Source organism: Pocillopora verrucosa, chromosome 8 (genome assembly GCF_036669915.1).
Source record: "Pocillopora verrucosa isolate sample1 chromosome 8, ASM3666991v2, whole genome shotgun sequence".
Classification (NCBI taxonomy): Eukaryota; Metazoa; Cnidaria; class Anthozoa; order Scleractinia; family Pocilloporidae; genus Pocillopora; species Pocillopora verrucosa.
In genome coordinates this window covers 2,674,373-2,698,645 of record NC_089319.1, presented here as the reverse complement: position 1 = coordinate 2,698,645, position 24,273 = coordinate 2,674,373, and the positions used below count along the sequence as shown (strand labels likewise).

The following is a 24,273-nucleotide window of genomic DNA, read 5'->3' as shown; positions in this document are numbered from 1 at the left end:
ACCCTCGTACACGCGCTGTGGAATAAACAAGCTATTGATCGAAAACTTGTAATAACTCTCAACAAAATGAAATATTGCAATGTAAAATATTCTAACAGCTTAAAGTGATGTTACACCATATAATTTTTGACGACCACCTGCACTCATTATTTTTGTTGAAGCAGCGTGCTGAGAAAACTTGCCCGCAGTGTCCTTGTTAAGTATTGTCCGCGCTAAGTGACACGAATAAGTCATTCCGTGTAAAATCAACTTTATGCCGAAGTTGTGGTTGAGCATGTAAAGATAACATAACGAAATTTTCAGAGGGGATTCCCAGTTTAGTGGTTCACGAGTGAAATACTTTCCCAATGTAATACTGCAATGACATTTTGCCGAAGCCACTGCTCTCATACATGTCCGGCCACCAGACCACTTCGAACTCTCGTGACAGCCGACTCTCGCAACTGACGTGTAACAGGCTTCTGCACGAATGACGATATACGCTTTCTGGTCATTCTGGCACGTTTAATAGCTGCATGAATGGCGTCCTCGGCCGTTTTGATGTCGTCCAACTCATTTTCATCATCATCGTTTATGGCTCTGTTAACGCACCAGGCCTGTGCTTTCTGTATTTCCACTAACGCAGATCGGATTGCTTTCATTTCAAACATCTTGAAAGAAATCCGTCTCGTACTGGTATGGAATATAGGAGCTCTCCAGTGACTGGTGTCTTTGACCGAGTACACTGTTACACTGTTCCTGTTTAGACCATTTTGCTGTATGTTAAAGAACAGAGTGAAATCAATGGCAACCTCAAGCTCCTCAAAACACAGCACCACTACGTGCGACGCTCACACAAACATGTAAAACATGATATACAGACGTATGATATTCAAAATTACCTCGCGTTCTTGGGTGGTGGGCATTGTTGATCCCTTTCAGCATACTTTCTCTCCATGTTTTATAAGCGTGATACGTGTAACGAGTACGCTTACATGAAGCATTGAGCTTCCTGCGGCCGCATGGCATCTTGGGAACAGCTTCCTCGTGTGTCGGCCATGTTGTTAGCACAGTAAATTGTAGCTCTGTTCTTGGGTTAAATATAAGTTGATGTTTTGGTACCTGACCGCCTGTTTAACTATCGTTACAATACGGTTCGGCCCTCTTGCTTATTCTTTGTGGTTTTGGAAGTGGCGCTTCGATTCCTTCACTCACAAAGCTTATTCTCTCCGGTGAAGTTCTAATTGAATGCGACTTAACTAGGTGCTGTTTCAGAGCGAAGCTTGTGTTGAAACGGTTTCGCATTTATGGCACGAAAACTGGTAGATTTTCGAAGTCATATTGTAACAGAGGGCGCTACAGATGCAAGCTCTATTAGCAGCTTTTTAAGTTGCTTTTTGATTGGCTATGGAAACTTGCTTTCCAAAGTTTAACTACGTGTATTAATTAGCTAAATATGTTATAGATTGATCAAGCATATCAGCATGCGAATAACTCCTTCAAACAGCTTTTACGCCTTTCCAAACGTGGCTCAATTTAGTTGAATTATGGATGCGGCTTATCAGGAGAAGTTAAAGAATATAAAGAAACACAAGATAAAGCAATGGAAGGCAAGGAAGAAAGCAAGGGTAGTTGAAGAGAGGCAAAAAGAGAGGCGCGATCGTTTTATCGAGTCGTTACGGCTGTTGTAATCGATTTTACAACGTTCGAATACGGTGTAGACAGAACGACAGAATAGTTGACTGTTCCAAACTTTAATCTTCTACGATGACGATCCGAACGATTACAGTCACTACACGATACGATTTTTCTTTTCGATCTGACACTAGACTGCTATTACAAGTGTAAAAGGTCTCGAATGACAACTTAATGTATAACTAAGCGCGAGTAACGCAACATGTAACGAAATATCTCTTTAACAACGGCAAACCGGGGATTAAAAGGTCGCATACCATACTTCCAGAACTGAAATACCTGGTCAACATATTGATTTTGATTAAAATAGAATGTTGTTATGGATAACTGCGAAATCATGGATTGCTAGTAAAACGCTTAGGAAAAAATATAATCGTTTCTGTCTTTTTAGTTTTTTGTTGATTAATGTAACTATTTAGTTCCAGTGTTGTCTGCTTAATTCAAGTTACTGACAACAAAGTACCTATAACAAAGGAATACAAATATCTATCAAAGCTTATTTCATTTTATTGAAAACGCTCACCTTTTAATCGAGCAGTCAAAATATTTCCTTCTAAAATACTTTTTAATAATTGATTTTAAACATTTTTCTCAAGAAAACGTTTCTTTTGGGGACGAACGGTCTGATTGGAAACTTGGTGGAGATTTCGGAAATCCTGTAAAAATGCCTTTGTGAAATTTTGCGCATTCCTGATCGGTTCTATGATTAAAAGCACAGTTGATTGACGTCTCCGGAAGAATGAGGCATTCGTACAACTAATTCACACCTCGTTAGTTTATCATTTGGAAGTCGCCTGTGTGAGTCAGAAGTATCTGGTTACTATGCAAATGAGCTTTGTGCGAGATTGAAGCTCGCATTAGCTCATTTGCATAAAAGGATCAAGTGGTTCAAAGCTCGTCATGCAACCACTTCACAATTTTTTAATACAACTACGTGTAGAAACAACAAACACAATCGTTGCCTTTTTAATAGTTCAAAAAGCTAAATCCTGATAGGGATAAATTCAAAGCTGTCAGATGGGAAAACGTCCATCTCACCATTATCACTGATACCTGCTGCCGAGAATTTAAAATATTTTACCATGCTGAAAATTTTAAATGCACCCTGAAAACAGGGATTTATTTACTCAACACGAATAAATATCTCTAGCTAAGCGTCAAGTTCATTCTAACATTATCATATCATGAAAAAAATTAGAAATACATTTCAGTTCAACAATCTTTTCAAATGTTTAACTGAGACAAAATATCTTATGTTAAAAAGTCAGAAACTGAAGTAATATAAATATGCAAAAATATCCCAGCATGCTCATTGGTCGAGAACACGTCAATTATTCCCAGATAGTGCAGAAAGTTGACATCAAATTGATTGACAGGTAATTCGCGAAAGTACCACAAAACAAAATGGCGGACAGGTCTGGAAAAAGTTGAGACGTTTTTTTTTTAAATTCAGCGTTTGAAGGAGAGTGGTAAGAATGAAAACACCCAACAAAGCACAAACTACGAGCTAAACGTGTGGAAGTCTTGGGCTTCCAATAACGGCTGAAACGAAAGCATTGAAGAGCTCAAAGCGGAAGCCCTGAAAAATATTCGAGAAAAGTTTACGCAACAGTTTGTAAGAGAGGCAGGGAAGATTGCAAGCGTGATGCCCCTGGTGTACTGGTTACTGCTATCAAGGCTATAACTAACTGACAAAGGAAGCGAACGCGCGGTTTTTTCGTGACAGGACGTGTAAAAGCTCAAAGCAAGTTCTATCTGGGAAACCCTGACTACTCTGGCACAAAGGTAAGCGGCCGAGCCGGTAAGACATGACACGAAATAAACACGACTAAGAGGAAAACATAGTCTAATTTTGGCATGAACATCATCAACAGATAATCACATGTTTTTTCTCGTACAATTTGGGATAAATGAGCACTCGTATATTTTTCAAAAACGACAAATTCCAACCGTGCCAGCGGGCTCGTGCTATTTGGTTAGCGATCGAATAATTCACTCGTACTCATTCATCCCAAATTGTACTTGAAATCTTGTGATTATCCATGCGAATCTATAATTTAAGCAAAATTAAGAGATAAATGCATTTAAAGAACAGCAAAAAGATAGTGCGTTTACAACGTTTAAGCGTTTACTCAAAACTCACTCTTGGCATTGTCTTTTTTTACCCTGTGTCTTTAAAATTTCGTCTAAAGCTAGAACTATAACTCAATGTCTTCTTTATAATACAAGAGGTAACTATGACAGTTTTTTTTCCAAAATATACCTTAGATGGTTCTCACCGGCATCAGTTAACAGATTACCACACAGATAAAGTTTGGTGACGTTACATGTGGGTGACTGTAATGCTTGACATAGACTGGCAACAACGGCATCGGTTACCTGATTATTACTCAGATAAAGTTCGGTGACTTTACATGCTGGTGTCTGAAATGCTTGACATAGACTGGCAACACCGGCATCTGTGATCCGATTATTATCCAGATGAAGTTCGGTGACTTTACATGATGATGTCTGTAATGCTTGACATAGACTGGCAACACCGGCATCGGTTATCTCATTATTATCCAGATGAAGTTCGGTGACTTTACATGTTGGTGTCTGTAATGCTTGACATAGACTGGCAACACCGGCATCGGTTATCTCATTATTATCCAGATGAAGTTCGGTGACTTTACATGTTGGTGTCTGTAATGCTTGAGACAGACTGGCAACACCGGCATCGGTTATCTGATTATGATTCAGATAAAGTTCGATGACCTTACAGGTTGGTGTCCATAATGCTTGACATAGGCTGGCAACACCGGCATCCGTGATCTGATTACCATACAGATTAAGTGTGAAGACTTTACATGATGGTGTCTGTAATGCTTGACATAGACTGGCAACACCGGTATCGGTGATCCAATTTTCATTCAGTTGAAGTACGGTGACTTTACAAGTTGGTGTCTGTAATGCTTGACATAGACTGGCAACACCGGCATCGGTTATCTGATTATAACCTAGATCAAGTTCGCTGACTTTACATGATAGTGTCTGTAATGCTTGAGATAGACTGGCAACACCGGCATCGGTGATCTGATTATCATACAGATAAAGTTCGATGACTTTACATGCTGGTGTCTGTAATGCTTGACATAGACTGGCCACACCGGCATCCGTGATCTGATTACCACACAGAAGAAGTGTGGTGACTCTACATGATGATGTCTGTAATGCTTGACATAGACTGGCAACACCGGCATCAGTGATCTGATTATTATCCAGAGAAAGCATGGTGACTTTACATGTTGGTGTCTGTAATGCTTGACATAGACTGGAAACATCGGCATCTGTGACCTTCCGACAACTCAGCTCAAGTTTGGTGATTCTACTCCATTCAGATTCGTTCTCTGCATTTAGTGCACCAAAAACATTTAATGCAAAAGACACAGCAGTGCAGTCCACATTGGCCCACCCGAAGCCACAAAGATCGAAACATCCATTGCGTATGCAGAATATGTCGTGAAATCTCTTTACTATTCGCTTGGCAAACTCGATGTCTTCGTATTGTAGGAGACATTTAGAAATTAAAAGCCCATTATCGCCTTTACTTGGAAATGAGACTTCGTTGAGAAATTTGTTGATAATCAACTTTTCCTCAAATTCGTTGTCTTTTTGCTTGGACAAAATACCGGACATAAATACAATTACTTCTGTAGACACATCTCTGGGGGGGATTTTTCTTGTCTTTGCAAACCAACGAGCCGCTAAGTACTCTTGGAGAGTTAAATGTGTAAAACAAAAATGTTTAGTCGTCACAGAAAAAGATTTTCTGAAAGGAGGACCGCAATGAAGAAGACCGCTTGCACACAGACTTTCAAGCTCGTGTAAGTTCAAAGTTTTCAAATCCTCTTTAAGGAAAAGAAACTTTTTCTCCATAAGAAGTTGAGCTGCCAGCTTTGATAATTCATCCAGAGTCTCTTCGAGAGAGGCTCTTTTCTTTCTATTGTGCTTTTGCACGAACATGTTGACCACTTCATCATAAAGGTCACTTGTTTTCACCGGGAGAGGATTATTCTTCTTTGGTTGCCGTAGAGTATATTCAAAGTAGGAGCACATAAGAAAACAGAGCACAGGAATGTGGGCAAAGCTGACAAGATTGACATTCTTTGTAATGTGGTCCATTACAATGTTTTTCATTCGCTCGTTGTTTTTGAAATACTTTTCAATGTATTCTTTTACCTGTGGCTCGGAAAATCCTGTAATTTCAACGTATCTATCAAAATAGATCTCTTTGGCTTTCATTTCGTCAGATTCGTCAGGTCTTGAAGTGATTATGACGACCGAACCTCTTAGTATTTTTCCTTTGATAAGCTTGGCACACAGTGCTGCTACTGGCATTTCCTCTTTGGCGTTATTTGGGTACTTTTCATCCGAATCACTAGCGATGTACTCTCGTTGTGAACACTCGTCATACCCGTCGATGATAATCAAAACTTCCTCGGAATGATGACGAATGTACTCAAATATAGAGTTGTCGATATTTGAGTGGTCATCTAGCACTGAAGATCGGTTTAAGATATCCTTCAAGGTAACAGGGTCGTCCCCAAGTAGATTAAGCTGACGGAACGTGAGCAAGTATGCGAACTTAAAATCAGGTACTTCTGCGTTTGCTCTGGATTGAAACAATTTGTTGTCAGCCCAATCTTTGATCAGCTTTTGACAAAACAGACTTTTACCGATGCCTGCCTTTCCAGTGACAAGAACAGACTCTGGGTGTTTCCCATCGGTTGGGATGAAAATTTCTTGAGAGCTTTTAATTTGCTTTCCACTGATTTGACCGTACTGGCGAAGGCGTTCATTTCTTTTCGCATCAAGATCTTTGACTGGCTTTCTTCCATGTTGCATGAGAATGTTGGTGAATATGTGATCTGTTCTCACATTAGACATGGTTGGTGAGGCCTGAGCGAAGTACTCGGTTTGGCTTTTTATTGATTCTTTCAACGCATCGGAGTATTCTGCAACAGCTGGAAAGAAAACCGTTACCTGTATTTATTTTCATAAACCCTACATGTCTGAACTTTTTCAATGCTCGACGAAGAGTCATTGACCTACCTGACTTGGAACGCGATTGGTTATCACGCTAGCTGAGTTTTCCTTTAATAAGGCTTTCCGAAAAGTTTAAGTTAATTTTGAGTCCCTTCGCAGTTAATTGACATCAAATTCTGACCGAGAAATTAGAAAAGCCTAGCAAGGAGTTGGTGTAAATGTTAAATTACTTCATTTTTAATAATATACATGCAAACATTTCGGAACGCTCATTGGCTGAGAACAAGTCAATTAACTCCAAACAGTGCACAAAGTTAAGATTGAGGACAAAAAGTTTAAATTGACTGTAGATAGATGAAAGTAATTTGATTGCTTGGAGAGTCACGAAAGTGTAACAAAACAAAGTGGCGAAGAGGCTGCGAGAAGGTAATAACCTTTTTAGTTCAGTTTTTGATGGAGAATGCCAAATATAAAAATACAAAACAAAGCAAAAACGACTGGCCAAAAGTTTGGAAGTTTTGGAAGAAACTGAAGACTTGATGGCGGGGTACAGTTTGTCCCATTGTGAAGGGTTGAGTACTTTTTTAATTCGGAGTAATTTTAGCAATCGATAAATCGAAGGACAAGACAAAACTGTATCCAGGTTTCCTGGCGGACGCCTTTTGTCAAATGTCTCTCTCAAGATATGGGCACTGACACCCACCAGAAGCCTGCATAAGCGGGCGTAGTTGGTTGTCTCTTTTGTCGAATGGAACGAAGGTGCTGCAGCGGTGGCCATGAAGAAATACTGGATCGTTAATTCAGCAAAGGTCAATGACTCTTTAACCAAGAAATTTGGTTGCTGCTTGTTCGTTAGTCTCCCTGAATCAGCACTGGTAGAATGAATAAGATATCCGATTTCAAAACCAACTGACCCAGACAAAATTTTTAGTAAGTTTGATGTTCGATTTTAATATCTCAACTTTTTATCTACACTTCCAAAAATGTTCGTTACATCTCGATGCTAGCAAGGGTATTACATTAAATTAGTTTTAAATACCTCTGGAACACTGATTGTTCTTTGAAATTGCTTCCAACTGCTTCTCAAATCTACTTTTGCGTGACATTAAAAAAGCGTGACATATGGCTGTGATCGTGAAGATATATATTACGTAGTGTGAAAATCAAATGAGCCTTTTCTTACAGAGATCCGAGTAAAACTTCTCCCTTCTAGCCGGTCAGACACTTTCCATGCATACAAATTAGGGGAATTTTGGGCAGCATTCCGGGCCTTTTGGCTGATAGCCTCCTAATTCCAATCACCAGCGTGTTTTACAATGTATTCAAATATTGAAATAATGTAATGAGAAGTTAAAGGTTGATCGCATCCGGGAAAAAAAGAATTTCTTTGGATTCAGAATCCCACCAAAACAATCTATATGATCATGAAGAAATGTAAAATGGTTTCCGTGTTTACATAGCCTGATGTAAATACGCGGGAGGTTGGGAGAACACGAGATAAGCGTAGGAAACCACGACGTGAAGCGGAGTGGTTTCCAGCTTATCGTTTTCAGCTTATCACGATCAACGGTAAGTTCTATGTCCTCACGACAACTCTCCTTTTACATTCAGGAAATAAATTGTTTACACTCCTATAATATAACTTATTCCACAATTCGATTGCCATCTATTATGTGGGTAGAGACTCGCGAGAACGACGTGGCAGCAGATAAACAAATTATCGAAGCACAATTCACACGAAGCTAAGAATGAGACTCGTTAACTTGACATAAGCTAAAAATACCTCAGCGATTTTTTCACAAACATTAAATACCGAATTGGTTAGCACTCCTGCGTGATCTGAATCTTAATGCTATGTTAGTTTCTGATCGAGTCGTGCTTATAAGCGATCTGTCGCGTATTAGCTGGGACTTTGTCAAGACTTAGATTTTAGTCGTTGCACAACTACATGACCCGATTTTAGTCGAATGATTTAGACAAACTCGGTAAAATTTAACCGATCGTTCGACTGTATGAGCGATTTCCTTCACCCTTAAGAACGTATTTTTGAAGTTTCATGCTTAATTTAGCCTGTAAGCAGCCGACCCCTACCTTCCGAAAGAAAATTGGGAGGGCAAAACGCTTGCTAGCGCAGCGTAGATTCACTTGAGGTCGTATTAATGTGATTAATACAAGATGTAATCAACAGAAAGAACGTGCTTAAACTGAAACTCAACTCAATATGTATGGAATAAAATCCACAAACTCTTACCTCCAAAGGTTGACTTGGAGCTCTCACTCGGAGGCCCACTTGCAATTCTTTTGCGGTCATGTAAGCAGATCGATTTCAGCTGGTAATCAGCTCCCTGCAACATGCGTTAATTTAGCTCAGTCAGACTGCGATGTCTCAGCAATCATCAGAATAGAAAGAAATTGAGATAAAGGTTTTTTCATTTGTGGCCTAAAATGAAATCTCATATTCAAGCGGATTTCATTGCCAAATGACGCAGACAATTTCAAGGAGGGAGTTCGGTTAGCTCACACTTTCAGTTTCGAAACACTAACCTTTTACTCTGCGCTATCATTAGTTTCCGTCACATCTAAACGCTTTTGTGGAGATTATATTTCTACTGAACACATTAATCACAGAGTACTGGCTCCGCTTGCAGTAGTTTTTTCGTGAGATTTTGCTTCTGATGGTTTTCAAACGCTTAGATCGCGTGATTTGTCGGATAGCGTGGCCTAGCAAGACTAGAACTACAGTAACCATGGATACCTTTGACGTAAGATTACGTAACTGCAGAAAGCGGAAGACCGCACGAGGCGGATGTGTGGAGCGAGGTAGCGCGAAGAAAGCAGTTTGAAGAAGCAAGCCGCTCCTTTCCTCGCGCCCCCTCGCGTTTGCTTTCACTCGCCTGGAAAAACGCCAAAAAAAGATGGCGTTTTTTGTTGTTGTTGAAAGATTATTTACTTCAAATGAAAGGAACCACGGGTGTGAAAAAAGGAGAAATAAAGGAATTATTTCGCAATGTTCTCACGAGACCTCATAATCTTGTATCATGTAAAGCCGATGGTCACGCTCAAGGTAAACCAGATCATTTTTTTTTTTTTTCATGCCATATGGTGAAGAAAATTCATTTCCAAATTAAATTTTACAGGTTTCCTGTCTGGGCAATGCAGTGGATGGGGGAACTAGAGCAGTTTAGTACATCCTTAAGATGGAGTACGGGTTCCACTAATTTAGTGGATTGGCACCGATAACGAGACTCGACATAGCCAGACACTAGAATTAGTCCAGTCCAAACTATTCAAAGGACTTGATAATCTTTAAATGCTCTATTGTAAAGCATGTTCTAGATTGTGAGTACAGCTTGTGATCATGCGCATAATCCAATAAATTCACACATTTCCAAATCTCAGAAACGATGACTGCTTTATTTGGTTCCACAAAACATCTCTGTCACACCCTTTCATTCACTGTATAGAGCACCACACCAGTAGATGAACGTCTGAAATATCTTCATTGGTTTCAGCACGCGCTGTTTCGCTGTATCAGAAATTATTTTTCAGTTAAATATGGTGTAGAGAAGTAGAGATGTATTTTCAACGGTGTCGTTAACAATTCCGCTGGCGATAAAATAGAAACGTTCTTAGCGGAATTTCTCAAAAAGCCAAAATATGTTCAGCGGAGCCGAACTAGACAATTATCTGAATTCTGTGCCTTGTTGTCTGTCCTGCAGCTTCATCTTGACTTTTAGCAATAATGATTTCCAACAAACTTTTAATCACTTTTCTCAGTGTTGAGGCAAGCCACACATGTCACAGTTCTCGTGTCCGTGTTGGTTCATAAACGTACAGTGCTTGCACGACCAGCCTGCACCACTTGGGGAATGGGACATATCAACCATGTCCACGTCCCCTGATCCTCGTGGCTCTGGCGAGGGGGCTGGGTAGGAAATATTTTAACCGTAAGCAAAGATGCCTGATATGATATCTTAATTTGTAAAGGGAAAATAAAATAACAATATGGAATTTACTTTAATCAAAACAAAACAAAAAAAAAGAATATACTGCAGGCGCTTGGTTCCAATTTTATTAACATTGTACTGTTAAAAAAATAGTTGTTGAACTAGTAAAAAAAACTTAACCAATCAATACCAGCGTATGGACCCTCTCTCTTGAGGTTGGGTGAATTCAATAAACAAAACTTAAAAAAAAACAAACAAACAAAAAAAAAAGGGACAGAAAATAATGTTAAAGAAAAAAGATATTGAGGGAATCATTTTACCATTTGCAGCTTGCATAAGTTGTATCACTGTGCACCACTGTTCACTTTTACTCCAGCGCCGAGCCAATTCAGCATCTTTGTTTCTGATCGCCGTACACAGATCTCCTAGGTGATCCTGCCACAACATAAATTATCAACGAAAGTTAGACATGAAAACCTCAACATAAATTTATTACGAGAAAAAGTAATAGAATCGAGCCAGGCTGATTTTTCCCTCCGTTGTACGAGCTACAAATTAATTCAGGCTTTTTTACCCTTGAACCCCTGAGAGTGACTGGCATCTAATTTCTCCTTACCACATCACGCCTGAATCAAACATTAAGGTCAGGAGAATAAAGGAGCTGATCACCTACTTAAGAAGCTCTTGACTGTTGGACAAATTCTCCATGTCGGTATCTTAGGAAATGTTTACAGAACAGTATGGAGAATATGCATATTTATTTTAGGGTGTTAAGGGTTCAGCTGCATTGTGAGTGGTCAAAATCCTCTGATCAAGTTTACAGCCATATCCTCCTCCTGCTTAGAGCTTGCCATTGTGTTCATCACGCCAGTTCATACTGGCTTATCTTGTGGCCTCTGTATGTTCCACTTGCCTTTTGCAGTTGCTATGGTTCTGGGCCCAGTTGTTCGAAGGCCGATTAGCGCTAACCCACGGTTAAATTGCTATCTGTATCTCTAATGCTTAGTTTAAAAGCCTTTTTTGGGATAATTTTCTGTATTCTTTTCACAGCGTCAAATAGTCATATTCGGGACAAAAAGAAATTCGACAGAACTTTCTTTAAAAGCTTTCAGATCTTAAATCAGATTTCACACTAACTTTCGCCCTGGGTTTTTTCAGGACAGAATTAAAAGCTTCCCTTTACTGTTAATCGACTTGACGCCAAAACCAGATTTTAGCTACAAAACATCTCGTTGCAATTCATTAGCTGTGATCTCATCACAGGCTCGAAGCCAACACAAGAACATTACCTTTAAAGGAAGCATGTCGGAAGTTGCCAGAAAAACCAAGAGGTGAAAATTGGACATAGCAGGTAGGAACTCATCAGGAGGGAACTGGTTTAAGTATCTCACTAAAGCGTGAAAATCCTGCACACAAGGGAAAAGAAAAAAAAACACAGAATTACACGAATTGCACTGAAGTACATAGATAAGTACAATTTTTACCTCACATAGCAAACAACGGTTGAAAAATACCTTTATTATGAAACTAAACACCTCTGCAAATATATAGTTAGAGCAAATGGGCCCACATTTTATAACGATGCCCCCGAGCAACTCAGATATGGCTCGTTGTGAGCTGTTCTTGTCCATTTTACCGCTATTTTTGAATGCACGCCTTCCGTCGCAATATCAATTAGATAGCAACGGTGGATAGCAATGGTTGGATACTTCGTGATGTAAACAGTCAAAGTACTGTACTCTCATCACGTTTCCAGGTGCGGCTGCCGATAGTGTAACAGTCGGCTGTACCCGGAAAAGAGGCTTAAGGCGAAACTCATAGACAGGCTGAACAGACGGAAGAGGTCTGATATGTAGCGGTAGACCACCGGTGACCGGCTTTGATGGACACCTCTCCGTATCTCATCACCAATCAGCACTAAACAGTTAAAATGTCAGACCATATTCTCTGGGTTTATATAACTTCAACCACATGTGGGATACCTTTGCAGTATTAAAACTGCTCATAACGTTTTTACCTGAACTTCTCCCATACTTGAGCGGTTCTCTAGCGGAAAAGGTTCTCCCTGAGTTTGATTGGAGAAAGTAAACTGAGGTTCTACAGGAAAAGCAGTCGGCACCTGGAGAAAAAAAAAACATAAATTTAAAAAAAGAGGACTTAACATACCAGCAAAGACAAACAACAAAATGGAACAAACATACAAACAAAGAGATCTAAACTATGAAACTAAGAAAAAGAAACATGCCACAGTATGTTCACTTACACGTTTAAGAGCTTCTTGTTTTAAGTAACTCATGTTATTCATCCAATAGCATGCCAAATAAAGGAAAACAATTCAAAAACAAAATTACACAAAAAAGGTGAAATGTACCCACCTGAACTAACAGATATTCTATAGGCATAGGGCGAGCTAAAAGAGTCACTTCATTACCGTACGAGTCAGCAGTCTGGAAATACAACACAAATAAATAAGCAAATAACATACATGGACAAATTACTCAGTTCTGATTGGTTAAGATAAATGCAGTTTTCAGGTAATTCAGTGCAGAAGAGGGTTAATTCAGTGCAAAGAAAGTAACAAATCAGACATCTGATTGGTCAATAATCAAAGAAACTCACAGATAGCCAATCAAATGCGAGCCTTAGATGTCGCAACAAAATTTGAAAATTTGCGAGCGAAACAATGGCCGGCGTTTTAAGTAGGTTTTCTTTCGCCACCGCAGCTGAAAAACAGCTCAAACAACGAAAACACTGTAAAAAGCACTGCTTTTTGGTTGTCGGTTTGGAAAAAGTGGTGTTTGGAGAAGGGAATTGCCAAGGAAATTGAAAATTACGAGCCGACCCAGCTTAACACTTTGCTCGAGCGATCCAACGCCAAAATTAAAAACAAACATGGCAAAACCTCGGAAACGACGATTCCATTTCATCGAAAGTGATTCGGACACAGACTGAACAATTCCTTGAACTGTTTAGCCGGACTTTGAACTTATTTGCGCCTTAAAGAGGTGAAGAAATCATTGCGTATTACTGTCTTGATCGTACGTGGTTGTTTTGAACGAACGCACGATTTGAATAAATTATTTTTGCACTTGGTGCGCGCGCTTTGCTCATACTTAATTATGATAAGCCATCTCGTATTTTTCTCGTGCAATTTGGAATAAACAAGCACTTGTTAATTTTTCAAAGAACACAAATTGCACTCGCCCTACGGGCTCGTGCAATTTTGTTAGTCTTTAAAAAATTTACTCGTGGTTATTTACTCAAAATTGCACTCGAAATCATGTGATTACCTATACAAACAGAAAAATAAACCGTCACGGACTAAGTTTTGTCGCAATGGAGCTCGTGCTTGGTACCCACCTTATAGAAAACATCCGGGACATATTGATCGCTCGAAGATTCCCGGACGTAGCCGAGACCTGGTTCGTCTATAGTAGGTACCAGGCAGTCGTCACGAACTAACGCCATACACTGATTGGACACCTGAGGGGAGTACAAGGTGAAACATATATTGAGTAGATATTATTAAACTATGACTCGTGGGGCCTGGTGCGCGCTTTAGTGAAAAACATAAAAAAGGACGTACGAGGGCCATACGCAAAGGTGCCAACAAAGACCAGCAAACGGCGCACGGTAGGAAGAGAAAGAAAGGATGGTCAAATGATAAAATGGTTCAATTATTCAAAAATTATTCTGGCTACGAACTGCCGTTAAGTTTTTTTGTTGTTTCAAAATGTTGTTGTATTTTTGTACTTGTCCGTGATTCTCGTAAAACCGCTGTAGATATGACACGATTCGCTTACAAATAGTTGTGGCGGAATCCGATCGCATAGACTGCTTGCAGGCAGAACTGTTCCCATTTTGTTAAATTAGCACGAAATATGATAAAACAACGATACCTGAAAACCATCAAAACCAACTTGATTATCCGTGTTACCTAAGAAAGTTAAGAAAAATATGTAGAAATGCTGTCAAATTATTCTTGTCGGTAGTCACATGCACGCGACAGTGACTAATCTCAGATCTGATGATCCGTGGCGAGCTGAACTAAACTATGGGAACAGAAAAGTTTTAGTAAGGAAAGCAATATTACGACATAGCGAACTATCAGGTGGCAAGAATGAAAACAAAAAAAATTGACAAGAAAATAAAACACTGGACAACAGAGGTAAGACAAAAAAGAGAACCCCAAAGGATAATCCTAGGAGCAGATATTCATTCTGTCTAACTCTTTCAGGACTTCAATTATAGCAGGGGTTACACTTATCACAACTGCTTTTCGCTCAGCTTTGTTGACCCAAATATCATTTTGAAAATGGACTCTAACTCATACCTGACACAACAACGGTGGAAAACTTTGATCCAAACTTGCCATTTGAAGATAATTTACACGGTGATGGATGCTGATTTTGTAATTGACCTGCCAAGATGGATTCCTCAGCTGTAAGAAAGTGTGTGTTTATATCCCGTAGATGCTTCACTGTGCCTTTTCTTACATCTTCAGCGACGAGGTCCGTGAATATCCAGCCGACTTTCTGAAGGCCGAGATCAGCAGCCAGCTTGTCAACTATGGCTTCGGAGGGGTCTGAAAGGAGCTTAATGCTGTCTGGAGTGCCTTCCTAGAAAGAAAAAAAAAACGAAGAAACTAAACAACATGCATAGGCGGAACACGAGGTCAAACCGTGCCGTGTTCGTGGTCCTGTCATGTTCTGCATAAACAGGCTCCCAGGACCAAGTTCATGAACAAGAGGAAACCACGAGAATGAAACAGCTGAAATAACGGCTGTAAATATAAAATAAAGTTGACACAATTGTTGTGAAGAAGTTGACTTAATTGTTGTGGAGAAGAAGGCCATCTCAATGTTTTTTTTTCCCACACAGTACTTTGGCGGTATTTAGGTAAATTCGAAAACCCTTAGTTTTACAGAGGACAACTGAGGGGACCACTGGTGGTTGTCGCACAACTTAACAAAAATGCACCAAAGATTAATTAAGATGGTGTTGCAAAGATCAATGTCTGTTTTTACACTTCACATGTACAGAGACTCCATCAACAATAATTCCTGACTATTATCAAAGAACTGCAACGTTCACGCCCCGTTGTATCATTCTGAAGGATTATTCCCGTGCTACTCAAACTTTTATCAAGGGAAGAGAGAACTAATGTTTAAAGGGGCCAGGAGTTATTGTGCCGAGTTTTACTATTCTTCACCATAAACATTTGATTAATTACATCAAAAAACCATTTTTTTTCTCTGGCAATAACATTGCCGAAGAAAAATGCTAAAAGCAAAATGCGAAACTAGAAAAAGCCAAAAAGTATCCAATTGGCCTGAGAAAGATTTCCTTATAATTAGTTCTCAACACCGTTTAGCACTCTCACGAATTTTAAACGCATAACTATGAAATCTGCGAGGTTTCTTAACCATTCTACTCTATTAACTATGGTTTGGCAGGTGAAATGGGTGGTGGTCTTTAGAAAAAGGAAGCAGATTACTAAAGATATTTTTACCTGTGGGGGTTCGTAAATGGCAGCCACTGAAGCTCGTATTCCCAGGGGTACATCCTTGTGGAGCTCATAACGGCCATACAGGAATCCCAGCCTCTAAAAACGGAAAATGGCAAAGGAGTTGTAACAGGAAATCTCTGGAACTGTTCAGTGTTCCGCCACAGATATAATTTTGGAGGCAGAGACTTTCGTCATCCTTGGTTTTGCAACCGCTTTACATTTACTTTCGACAAATCTGTGAACGAGTATGGTACATCTCAATTCTCCTTACGGGGCTATTAGAATTTTTCTTTCGTATCACACTCGCTAGAATGAAACATTTCTAAACGCACCTAAGTGATCGTCATGTTTGTATGTTTGTTAGTCGTATCGCTGGGCCAAAAGATGACAATCCACGGAGAGGACAAGATTCCCGTAGGTATGGGAGTGGGGAGCGGGATAGCACCAAAAATATGCACCTTCCCCACCCAAGCTGAAAGTAGTTTTGCCTTCCATACAGATTTACAACATTAAGATCTGAAGTGATTGCTTGCCTGATTTCCGGTCTTTCTCCAGTAGTTTAAAAATGGTTCCACGATAAAGGGATTTTCAAAAAGGATGTTGTCCACGTGTCTGTAAACCTGAAAAAAAGTAAAGAAAATAACATTGCTCTACAAATTACAACAAAGCTGCTTTGGTGCTGAGAGAAAGTCAAAATTTGTTCGTCAAGAAAAATGAAGGAAACTGGATCAGTCATCTGATGAAAGTGACCCTTGCTAGTGGACACAGGGTAAAAAATGGATGGGTAGCTGCCCTGGAAGTTCTGACTGTGCAGAGTAAGTTTTGAAGCTATCAAGGTTTTTGTCAAGCATGTGATATGTTAGGATCTCTGCTCCTGCAAATACCAATGGGAGCTTTCATTGTAGTCCATGACGGTTACCGGTTACCTCGCCACCAGGGAGACTCGCCACCAGCGAACTCGCCACCAAGGAACGATCTCGCCACCAACGTACTCGCCACCAAGCGAAGTCTTCTCGCCGCCAACCACCAATAAAGAGATAAACTAGAATAAAGTAGTCGAGGAGAGTAGGATGTTCGAACGAGCACAATTCAAATCGGCCGATACGTTTGTGCGCTTGTCTGTATTTAAATTATGACCTTCAGCGACGTGTTAGATGTGTTCCGTTCCTAACTCATTGACATCGAAACGTATCGTGTTGTCTTTTGCACGTAAGCGAGGAGAAATTGCAAAACTCGATGCGAGGAATAAAAACTTACTTCGGTTTCGAACGTGCTATCGACAACATACATTTATAAAGTTTGAGTGCAGACAAGCGAACAAACTTATCAGTTTCGAACGTGCTTTCGACAACATACGTTTATAAAGTTTGAGTACAGACAAGCGAACAAACTTATCAGCCGAACATCCTACTCTCCTCGACTAATCTCTTTATTGGTAGTTGGTGGCGAGAAGACTTCGCTTGGTGGCAAGTACGTTGGTGGCGAGATCGTTCCTTGGTGACGAGTTCGCTGGTGGCGAGTCTGCTTGGTGGCGAGGTAACTGGATACCGTCCATGACAGCCCATCAACAAACAGACTCACTTGTCTCTTTAGTGTAATAGCACCAGGCTGACACTTTGTACAAATTCCACCAGGCCAGGGTGGATGCTCTGTGCATCCCGGTTTGATCCTGCAGCTAGTATCCTCCAGTACTGTAAACTTGCCTCTGAAATACAGAACATCTCCTCTGATAAACTGATAGGAAGTATAACATCAAGGGTACATGACAAAACAGTCAGCCCAATCTCATAACCAACCTCTGCCCACACTCTTTAACCTTAGTTGTTTAAAGCTCACCTGTCTGTGCCTCCACCCATCTTTTTGAGGAATGCATGGAAAGACATATGCTTGATAGGAGGTTTGTGATTCTTTAAATACTCTTCATCATATGGCTAAGAAAAAAAATGTAACAACAAGGCCCTGATGTTACTTTGTCTAATGAAGTGGTCAGAACTATTCAAACATGTACTAGTTGCTTGCTTGGGCCTAAATCATTCTTAATGTAAATTGGAATTGGTTTACATCTTTAACTCTAAAAGAATATTATTCAATAACATTTTTTAAGTGAACTTTGAGGCCATATAATGGAAAATAATATTCAGTAATCAAAGAAGTAAAGTTTTTTGTAAAGTTGCAAAAAATATAGTTCTATTTTCTAGTTCACATGAATTATTAAGCATGTAGCTGCTCTACCCAGGGTGAAGCTTGTGTAAACCATTCAAGGTCCACCTTGATGGGGGAACTAAAATTTGAATATAAGGCTTCAAATACATGTAGCTTCTTGAACTGATGTCAGTAAGATTATGTAATCTAACCCTAACCTTGAAACACACTACCATACAAATGACAAATCACTGTGACAAATCACTGAAAAAGTCCACAAGAAAGTGCACTTCATGTGGCATGGTGAATATCTGAAAATATCTTTTACACTGGAACTAAACTTTTCACAATGACAAGGATCTTCACAAAATGTTTCCATGTCACTCAACATGAATTGTGACTGTGACATGTTCTAGCAAAGTAGTGATTACAGCAACTCGTTTTAAGGCAATAATCATGGAGCAAGTCTGTTCCAGAGACAAGTTGCAGCGACTTATCCCATAATTAGAATGTTTTAGCCTTCATAACTGCAAAATAGAGATATTACTCTCCAGTGAAAAACAGAAAGTTCTATACAATCATTAAGCCCCTCTTACCTCTAGTGGTACACAATGGATGCATTTGCTGTTAGGGTTATGATGACACCTGAACAATGTAGGATCCAAGTTAACTTACTTCACTTAAAACAGTAATATCAAATAAATAATCAATACAGTGATGGGTGATCTGCAAAACCACATGATAAATATTTTAACCCAGTTTATAGCTTTCAAGTCCTTTACTTTTTATAATGAAATAATTCTTCCTGCAGAACACTGTATGGCTGATAACTTGCTCATTTATGATAGTGAAACTTTGCCATGGATAAAAACAATGTAAGTTATGAAATTATATTGTCATGATATGTTTGAGCTTTTGAATAATTCTAGGTTCAAAATTATGGGAAAAAAATTGAATCATCTCAAGTCTGTATTGTCAAGTACATGAATAGAATGAATGAGATGTTTGTGTAATGAATTGTGTTATCATTCTTTCCATCATTAAGGTTACAGTGCTGCAAACTATTGTTTCTTCACAAATTATGACAGCAATTTTTTTTCAGTTTTTCATTTCTTTCTAGGGCTCTCACTGCTTTACACTTACAGTTGTGGGTCTCGATCTCTGTGAATCAGACCATCTTGCTTGGAAAGATAAACATCAATTTCATCCTCTTTGATGCTATTGGATGATGCCAAGGTTGCTAGGTTTGCAGCAGATGTCAAAGGAACAGAATTTACGCCTGAAATATCATTATCAACCAGCGAAGCTTCATGAGACAAGAAAAGCATATCTCCATGCCTAAAAGAAAGCACAACAAATGCCACACATTAATTTTTAATTAGCTGATAAGCTAGGATATCTTCCTAATTACACAGGACAACAAAGTAGAGCAAAATTTCTCCATGTGATTTGGAGCATATCTGTTTGTGGTATCCAAGACATTCATCTCCTGTACTGTCTTTTCCTTTATGAGCTCCATAGATTAGCAATTCTTCAAACTTCAGGTTACAAACCTGCATCAAAATTATCACCACAATACATTGGGTCCTGACCCTTTACACCCTAACATCAGTAAAGCTAGTCTCCATACTGTTCCCTATATATTCCCTAAGGTGCTGACAAGGAGAATTTGTGTAAAAATCAACAGCTTCTTTTGCTGCTAATAACTTTCTTTATTCTCATGACCTTACCACATGATTTAGGGGTGATATTGTAAGGAGAAATAGGATGCTATACTCCTAAGGGTTAAAAGGTCAATGCAAGGGCATAACCATCAGGGATTGCAATGTGTACAATTTGACAGCCCTTGATTGAGCTCTTGGTTCATTATGTTCAACTTGCCATCAGCATCACTTTTTTTTAACAGTCTTAAGTGGAAAGGGGCATTTCTTAATATTCTAATTTCAAATTCTAAGAAGACATTAGATGCCACTCACTCTTAAGGGTTAAAAGATTAATCTTTCATATAAACATAATATGATAGTATTTGATTGGTTGAAAGATGTTCCATTACACAATTTTAACTTCTAATCATATCCAATCAAACACTAAAGTAATATGTAGGACTGACATACCTTATTCCAAGTGAAGCTAAAGTTTTTCTTGTAGAGTTCTTTATTTCTCCAGTTTTGTTTCTATTGAGAAATAGTGTCCATCCTCTTCTTGGAAGGGAAAGCTCCTCTACAATCTAAAATATACAAAATCATGAACATTAAGTATCGAAATAATATAAACCTCCCTTACCATCACAATAAATTCTCTCAAACTCAAATTTAATCAAAATAAACTGAAAGTTAAGAAATGTTGTCTGAATCACAAAAGAATTCTCAGAAACTGCTCACAAATAAGTCACTAGTCACTGTGAGAACAGATTTTCTGATCTTGGAAGGGAAAGAGTTAAAATGTACTGAATGGCCACGACTGCCGAGCAAAGTATGAGAAAATGTATCTGCCAGCAAAAGGACAAGGCAACATTTTGTACAAAGTACATATTATGTAAAATGTTACTGATGGTGCGTCATCATCCTCCCACTATAGCTATGAAATCGAAAGACCCACAAGATAACGAAACTGTCAAATACCATTTTAACAGCAGATTTCCAAGAACATGTTTTAACTAAGTAAAATAAGAATTATTCGATCAGTAACCCCATTCAACTTAACGAGACCGGCCGGCCTCATACAAATAAACTTTTCTACCATAATTTAAGCTCAGATAGATTGACTGAGTATACATCAAGTTTGAAAAGTACATAGAAATCCAGACGTCGGGCACTTGAAACTATATGATAAGCTCACAATAGGCTATCCTCAAATTTCAAGTTAAATAAATCTTACCTTAGTTAAGAATGACGAGATAGTTTCGGTTTGCGAACATTTTATCCTTGAAGTCCCTTCGCGGGATTGCACGCGTACAATCTAAAGAAAAAGAAACGAAACGAAGGCTTGATATTTCCTACCCATTTATCAGGGAGATTCCTGACTTCAGAATGACCAGTAACTTACAATTTGAGCCATGCTGTTATCTCAAGGAAGTGGATTTACTCTTAAAATTCTCTCTCATTTAATAATACTTTCCCTCGCCATGGCGTAATTGTAACCGAGTGATGTAATTTAACGTGAGAGGCTGGGTAATGAAGTGAGGAAGAACTGGGGCGAGATGTTGCCGCTAAAACCGCCATTTTTCAAAAAGTGTAAAACTTTTGAGAGTGTACCATTGTGAATCATGGCCGAGTTAACTTATGATTTTAACATGAATAGATTCAAAAATCGCCTGGAGACCTTCAAAGACTGGCCCTTTACGGAAGAAACGGGATCTTGCTGTACTGCGATGAAGGTAAGGAGGTCACTGCAGAAAACAAACCTTTACGTCAGTAAACTCATTAATTACTTCGTTTGTACTGTTCTCAGATGGCTGAAGCAGGCTTCTTCCACAGCGCGAATGATTCTGTTGATGTTGCACGTTGCTTTGTTTGTCTCAAAGAACTCGAAGGATGGGAGCCTGAGGACAATCCATTGTACGTAAGCTCGACTATAATTTGAATATCAGACATGCATATCAGGCAGCTTACATGTTCAGTTGTTGGTTATCGGCTAAAGGATGAGGTTAATATATTATCATAACGAGTTTTAATTTTGTAAACGAAGTTGAAAGGATAATTGTTGTGTCACTTAAAGACCAAAAATAAACAGTTCCTTAAAAATTATTTTAATTTGAAATTAAGGTACTGAAATTCTGAAACGCGTTTCACATGTTAAGCTTAGTTCATTTGTATTTTCATCATTTTCTCATTGATAATCATGCTCCTAATTATTTGACAGCCGAAGTTAAGATTTCTTTCTGTATGTTACTTCCCTTTTTGAAAAACAATGATTTCCATTCCAGTGAGGAACACAGAAAGCATTCTCCGAAATGTGAATTTTTGTTGTTGAACAAAAAAGAGGAAGACTGGACAGTGCAAGAATTTTTAGAATTGGAAACAAAAAGGCAAATGAACGTAATGGTAATTATTTGAAAAAAGTTTCATCTTAATATATTTTTCTTACTTAATTTGCAATTTGTTGATAGATGTATGTAAGATCTCTAAATATGAGGTGGTCCCTCACCAAATTAATTTAGTAAGTATTCATCTTCTGGCTAACAGAGTCTTGATTTTGGATAATTTGGTTTTATTAACTAAGTTTTAAAATTGGCCATCTCATGGAGATTCTAAAGTTGATTTTTCAAGATTTAACACTTCCTCCCTCACTCTGGTACAGGGCTAATGTCTAAAATGTCAGCTCTAGAAATGGTATACGGTGGCTCATTTACATTTATAACTCAGTTGATTGAACCAATTTATCCAGTAAAAACCCCACCAAAGTTGCGCCACAGTTTCTTCAGAAACTTATCCTAACCCCCTTTATTTATTTTGTAGTTTCTAATCTTTCATAGCACTGAGTAGATCTATCAAAGGCATTGTAGAACAGGGTTAATACACCTAAGGATTCTAGATGCATAATACACAGAGCTTAAACCAACAGTTGGAGTTTGATTCTTTTTCAGAGAACCCCAATAATCACATTATGTTATTAAAAAAAACCTGTAATGCCTATCAATAATAACAGAGTTATAATTCTCATTTTGAAAGGTGCACATTTATACACATGAATCACAAATGCTGTGCAAGTGGGTGAAATGAAGACCTGTTCCTCAATTGTACATGTATATCAGGAAAAGCTTTTAAATTTAACTTTTCCTTATTAACTTTACAGCAAAAGATCATTGAACTCAAGACAAAAGAATTCTTGGAACTGGCTGAACATGTCCAAAGTGAAATGGAAAAGCTTGTATAATCTTATGATGTTTACCTGACTGTTTAGTATCACTGTGTATCTTAGAGGCCTCCTTTGCAGATGATCTCTTGGGTCACCTTGTAGCCTTGATTCAGTGAATTATGAATGACTCACTGAATCATTGTTTGCAAAATATTTGCTGGATTCAAGAGATACTTTATAGCCTTTTGGATGGGTGGTGTGACAAGTTAAGAGAATCTCTGTGTCAGGAGCTAATATTGTATTTGATAAGCAAGAAGTTGTTGCCTTGCATTCTATTCTCCAAACATTGTTCATAATTTTTAACTACAATTACACATGTATGGTCAGTTTGTAGCTTAATGTGATAAAGTTTGAACTTGTCATCATCACAATATGAATTACTTTCTTACTCCCTCAGGTTTTTTAGTCTTTTTTTCAAACAACTGACTTTCAGAGTTTAGTTCAGTAGAGTGACATGTCTTTGTACTTTGCTTATTTAGGTTTAGCTTGAACAATTTCTTTAGGTTGTTGAATGGCCTGGAAAAATTCACTTTTCCACTCTTCAGCTTGCTTTTCTCCTGAGTTGTACATAATATAGTTATCCATATAATGTAGCATGTTCACTATTAAAGAAGACAACATTGACTGAAAAGGTGTGAATGTTAACCTTCAACTTTTTCTAATCTCAGGGAGGGTTTTTTTTAATCTGGATGAGTTGCTTCTTCATCGCAGGTTACTTCAATCCCCAACCGCACCCCCATTGCCTTCCCTTAATCTCAATCAGATCACTGGAAATGGTGTAAGGTACAGGAGCATAATGCAGAGTGAAGTGTGATGTGATGCCCACTCTGCTCTCCTACTAAGAGTTATTTCAGATGACTGATGAAGAGTCAGAGGCTTTGCAGGCATTTTCATTAGGATCTTGTGATTTGGGTATTCATAAACAGGTGTCTTAATCAGGGGGAAGATTGTTGGAAGATCAACTCTGCTACAATCTTTACAACCCTAATAAAAGTATGTTTCATGTTATTTTTAGCACTGATTGAGATTCAGTTGAAGGGTCTAGGGGAATCCCCCCTCCCTCCCTGTCCAATCAGACCTTTGGGTTTTTCACCAGTTTTCTGACACCAATGTAAA

At 38.7% G+C, this 24,273-nt stretch overlaps 3 protein-coding genes across 3 annotated transcripts; 1 reads left to right on the top strand and 2 right to left on the bottom strand.

Moving 5' to 3' along the window:
- Positions 1 to 2,928: 2,928 nt before the first annotated feature.
- On the bottom strand, positions 2,929 to 9,063 carry LOC136276735 (NACHT, LRR and PYD domains-containing protein 12-like). The gene is made up of 2 exons (XM_066170674.1): positions 8,954 to 9,063; positions 2,929 to 7,574 (listed from the first exon to the last, which is right to left on the bottom strand). Exon 2 carries the CDS (start codon positions 6,601 to 6,603, stop codon positions 3,910 to 3,912), a length of 2,694 nt encoding a protein of 897 aa, XP_066026771.1. The 5' UTR covers positions 6,604 to 7,574; positions 8,954 to 9,063; the 3' UTR covers positions 2,929 to 3,909.
- A 1,024-nt stretch (positions 9,064 to 10,087) lies between these two features.
- Positions 10,088 to 21,444, bottom strand: LOC131790247 (nuclear protein localization protein 4 homolog). Its single transcript, XM_059107430.2, has 17 exons — positions 21,346 to 21,444; positions 21,178 to 21,258; positions 20,415 to 20,527; positions 19,444 to 19,638; positions 18,897 to 18,945; positions 17,995 to 18,089; positions 17,740 to 17,863; positions 16,692 to 16,778; positions 16,162 to 16,254; positions 14,983 to 15,268; positions 14,549 to 14,586; positions 14,010 to 14,132; positions 13,025 to 13,096; positions 12,667 to 12,768; positions 11,939 to 12,055; positions 10,970 to 11,084; positions 10,088 to 10,627 (listed from the first exon to the last, which is right to left on the bottom strand). Exons 1-17 carry the CDS (start codon positions 21,355 to 21,357, stop codon positions 10,476 to 10,478), a joined length of 1,854 nt encoding a protein of 617 aa, XP_058963413.2. The 5' UTR covers positions 21,358 to 21,444; the 3' UTR covers positions 10,088 to 10,475.
- Positions 21,445 to 21,513: 69 nt separating this feature from the next.
- On the top strand, positions 21,514 to 23,770 carry LOC131790248 (baculoviral IAP repeat-containing protein 5.2-A). The gene is made up of 4 exons (XM_059107431.2): positions 21,514 to 21,676; positions 21,751 to 21,857; positions 22,226 to 22,343; positions 23,095 to 23,770. The coding sequence occupies exons 1-4, from the start codon at positions 21,566 to 21,568 to the stop codon at positions 23,173 to 23,175; spliced, it is 417 nt and encodes a 138-aa protein (XP_058963414.1). The 5' UTR covers positions 21,514 to 21,565; the 3' UTR covers positions 23,176 to 23,770.
- The last annotated feature ends 503 nt before the right edge of the window (positions 23,771 to 24,273 follow it).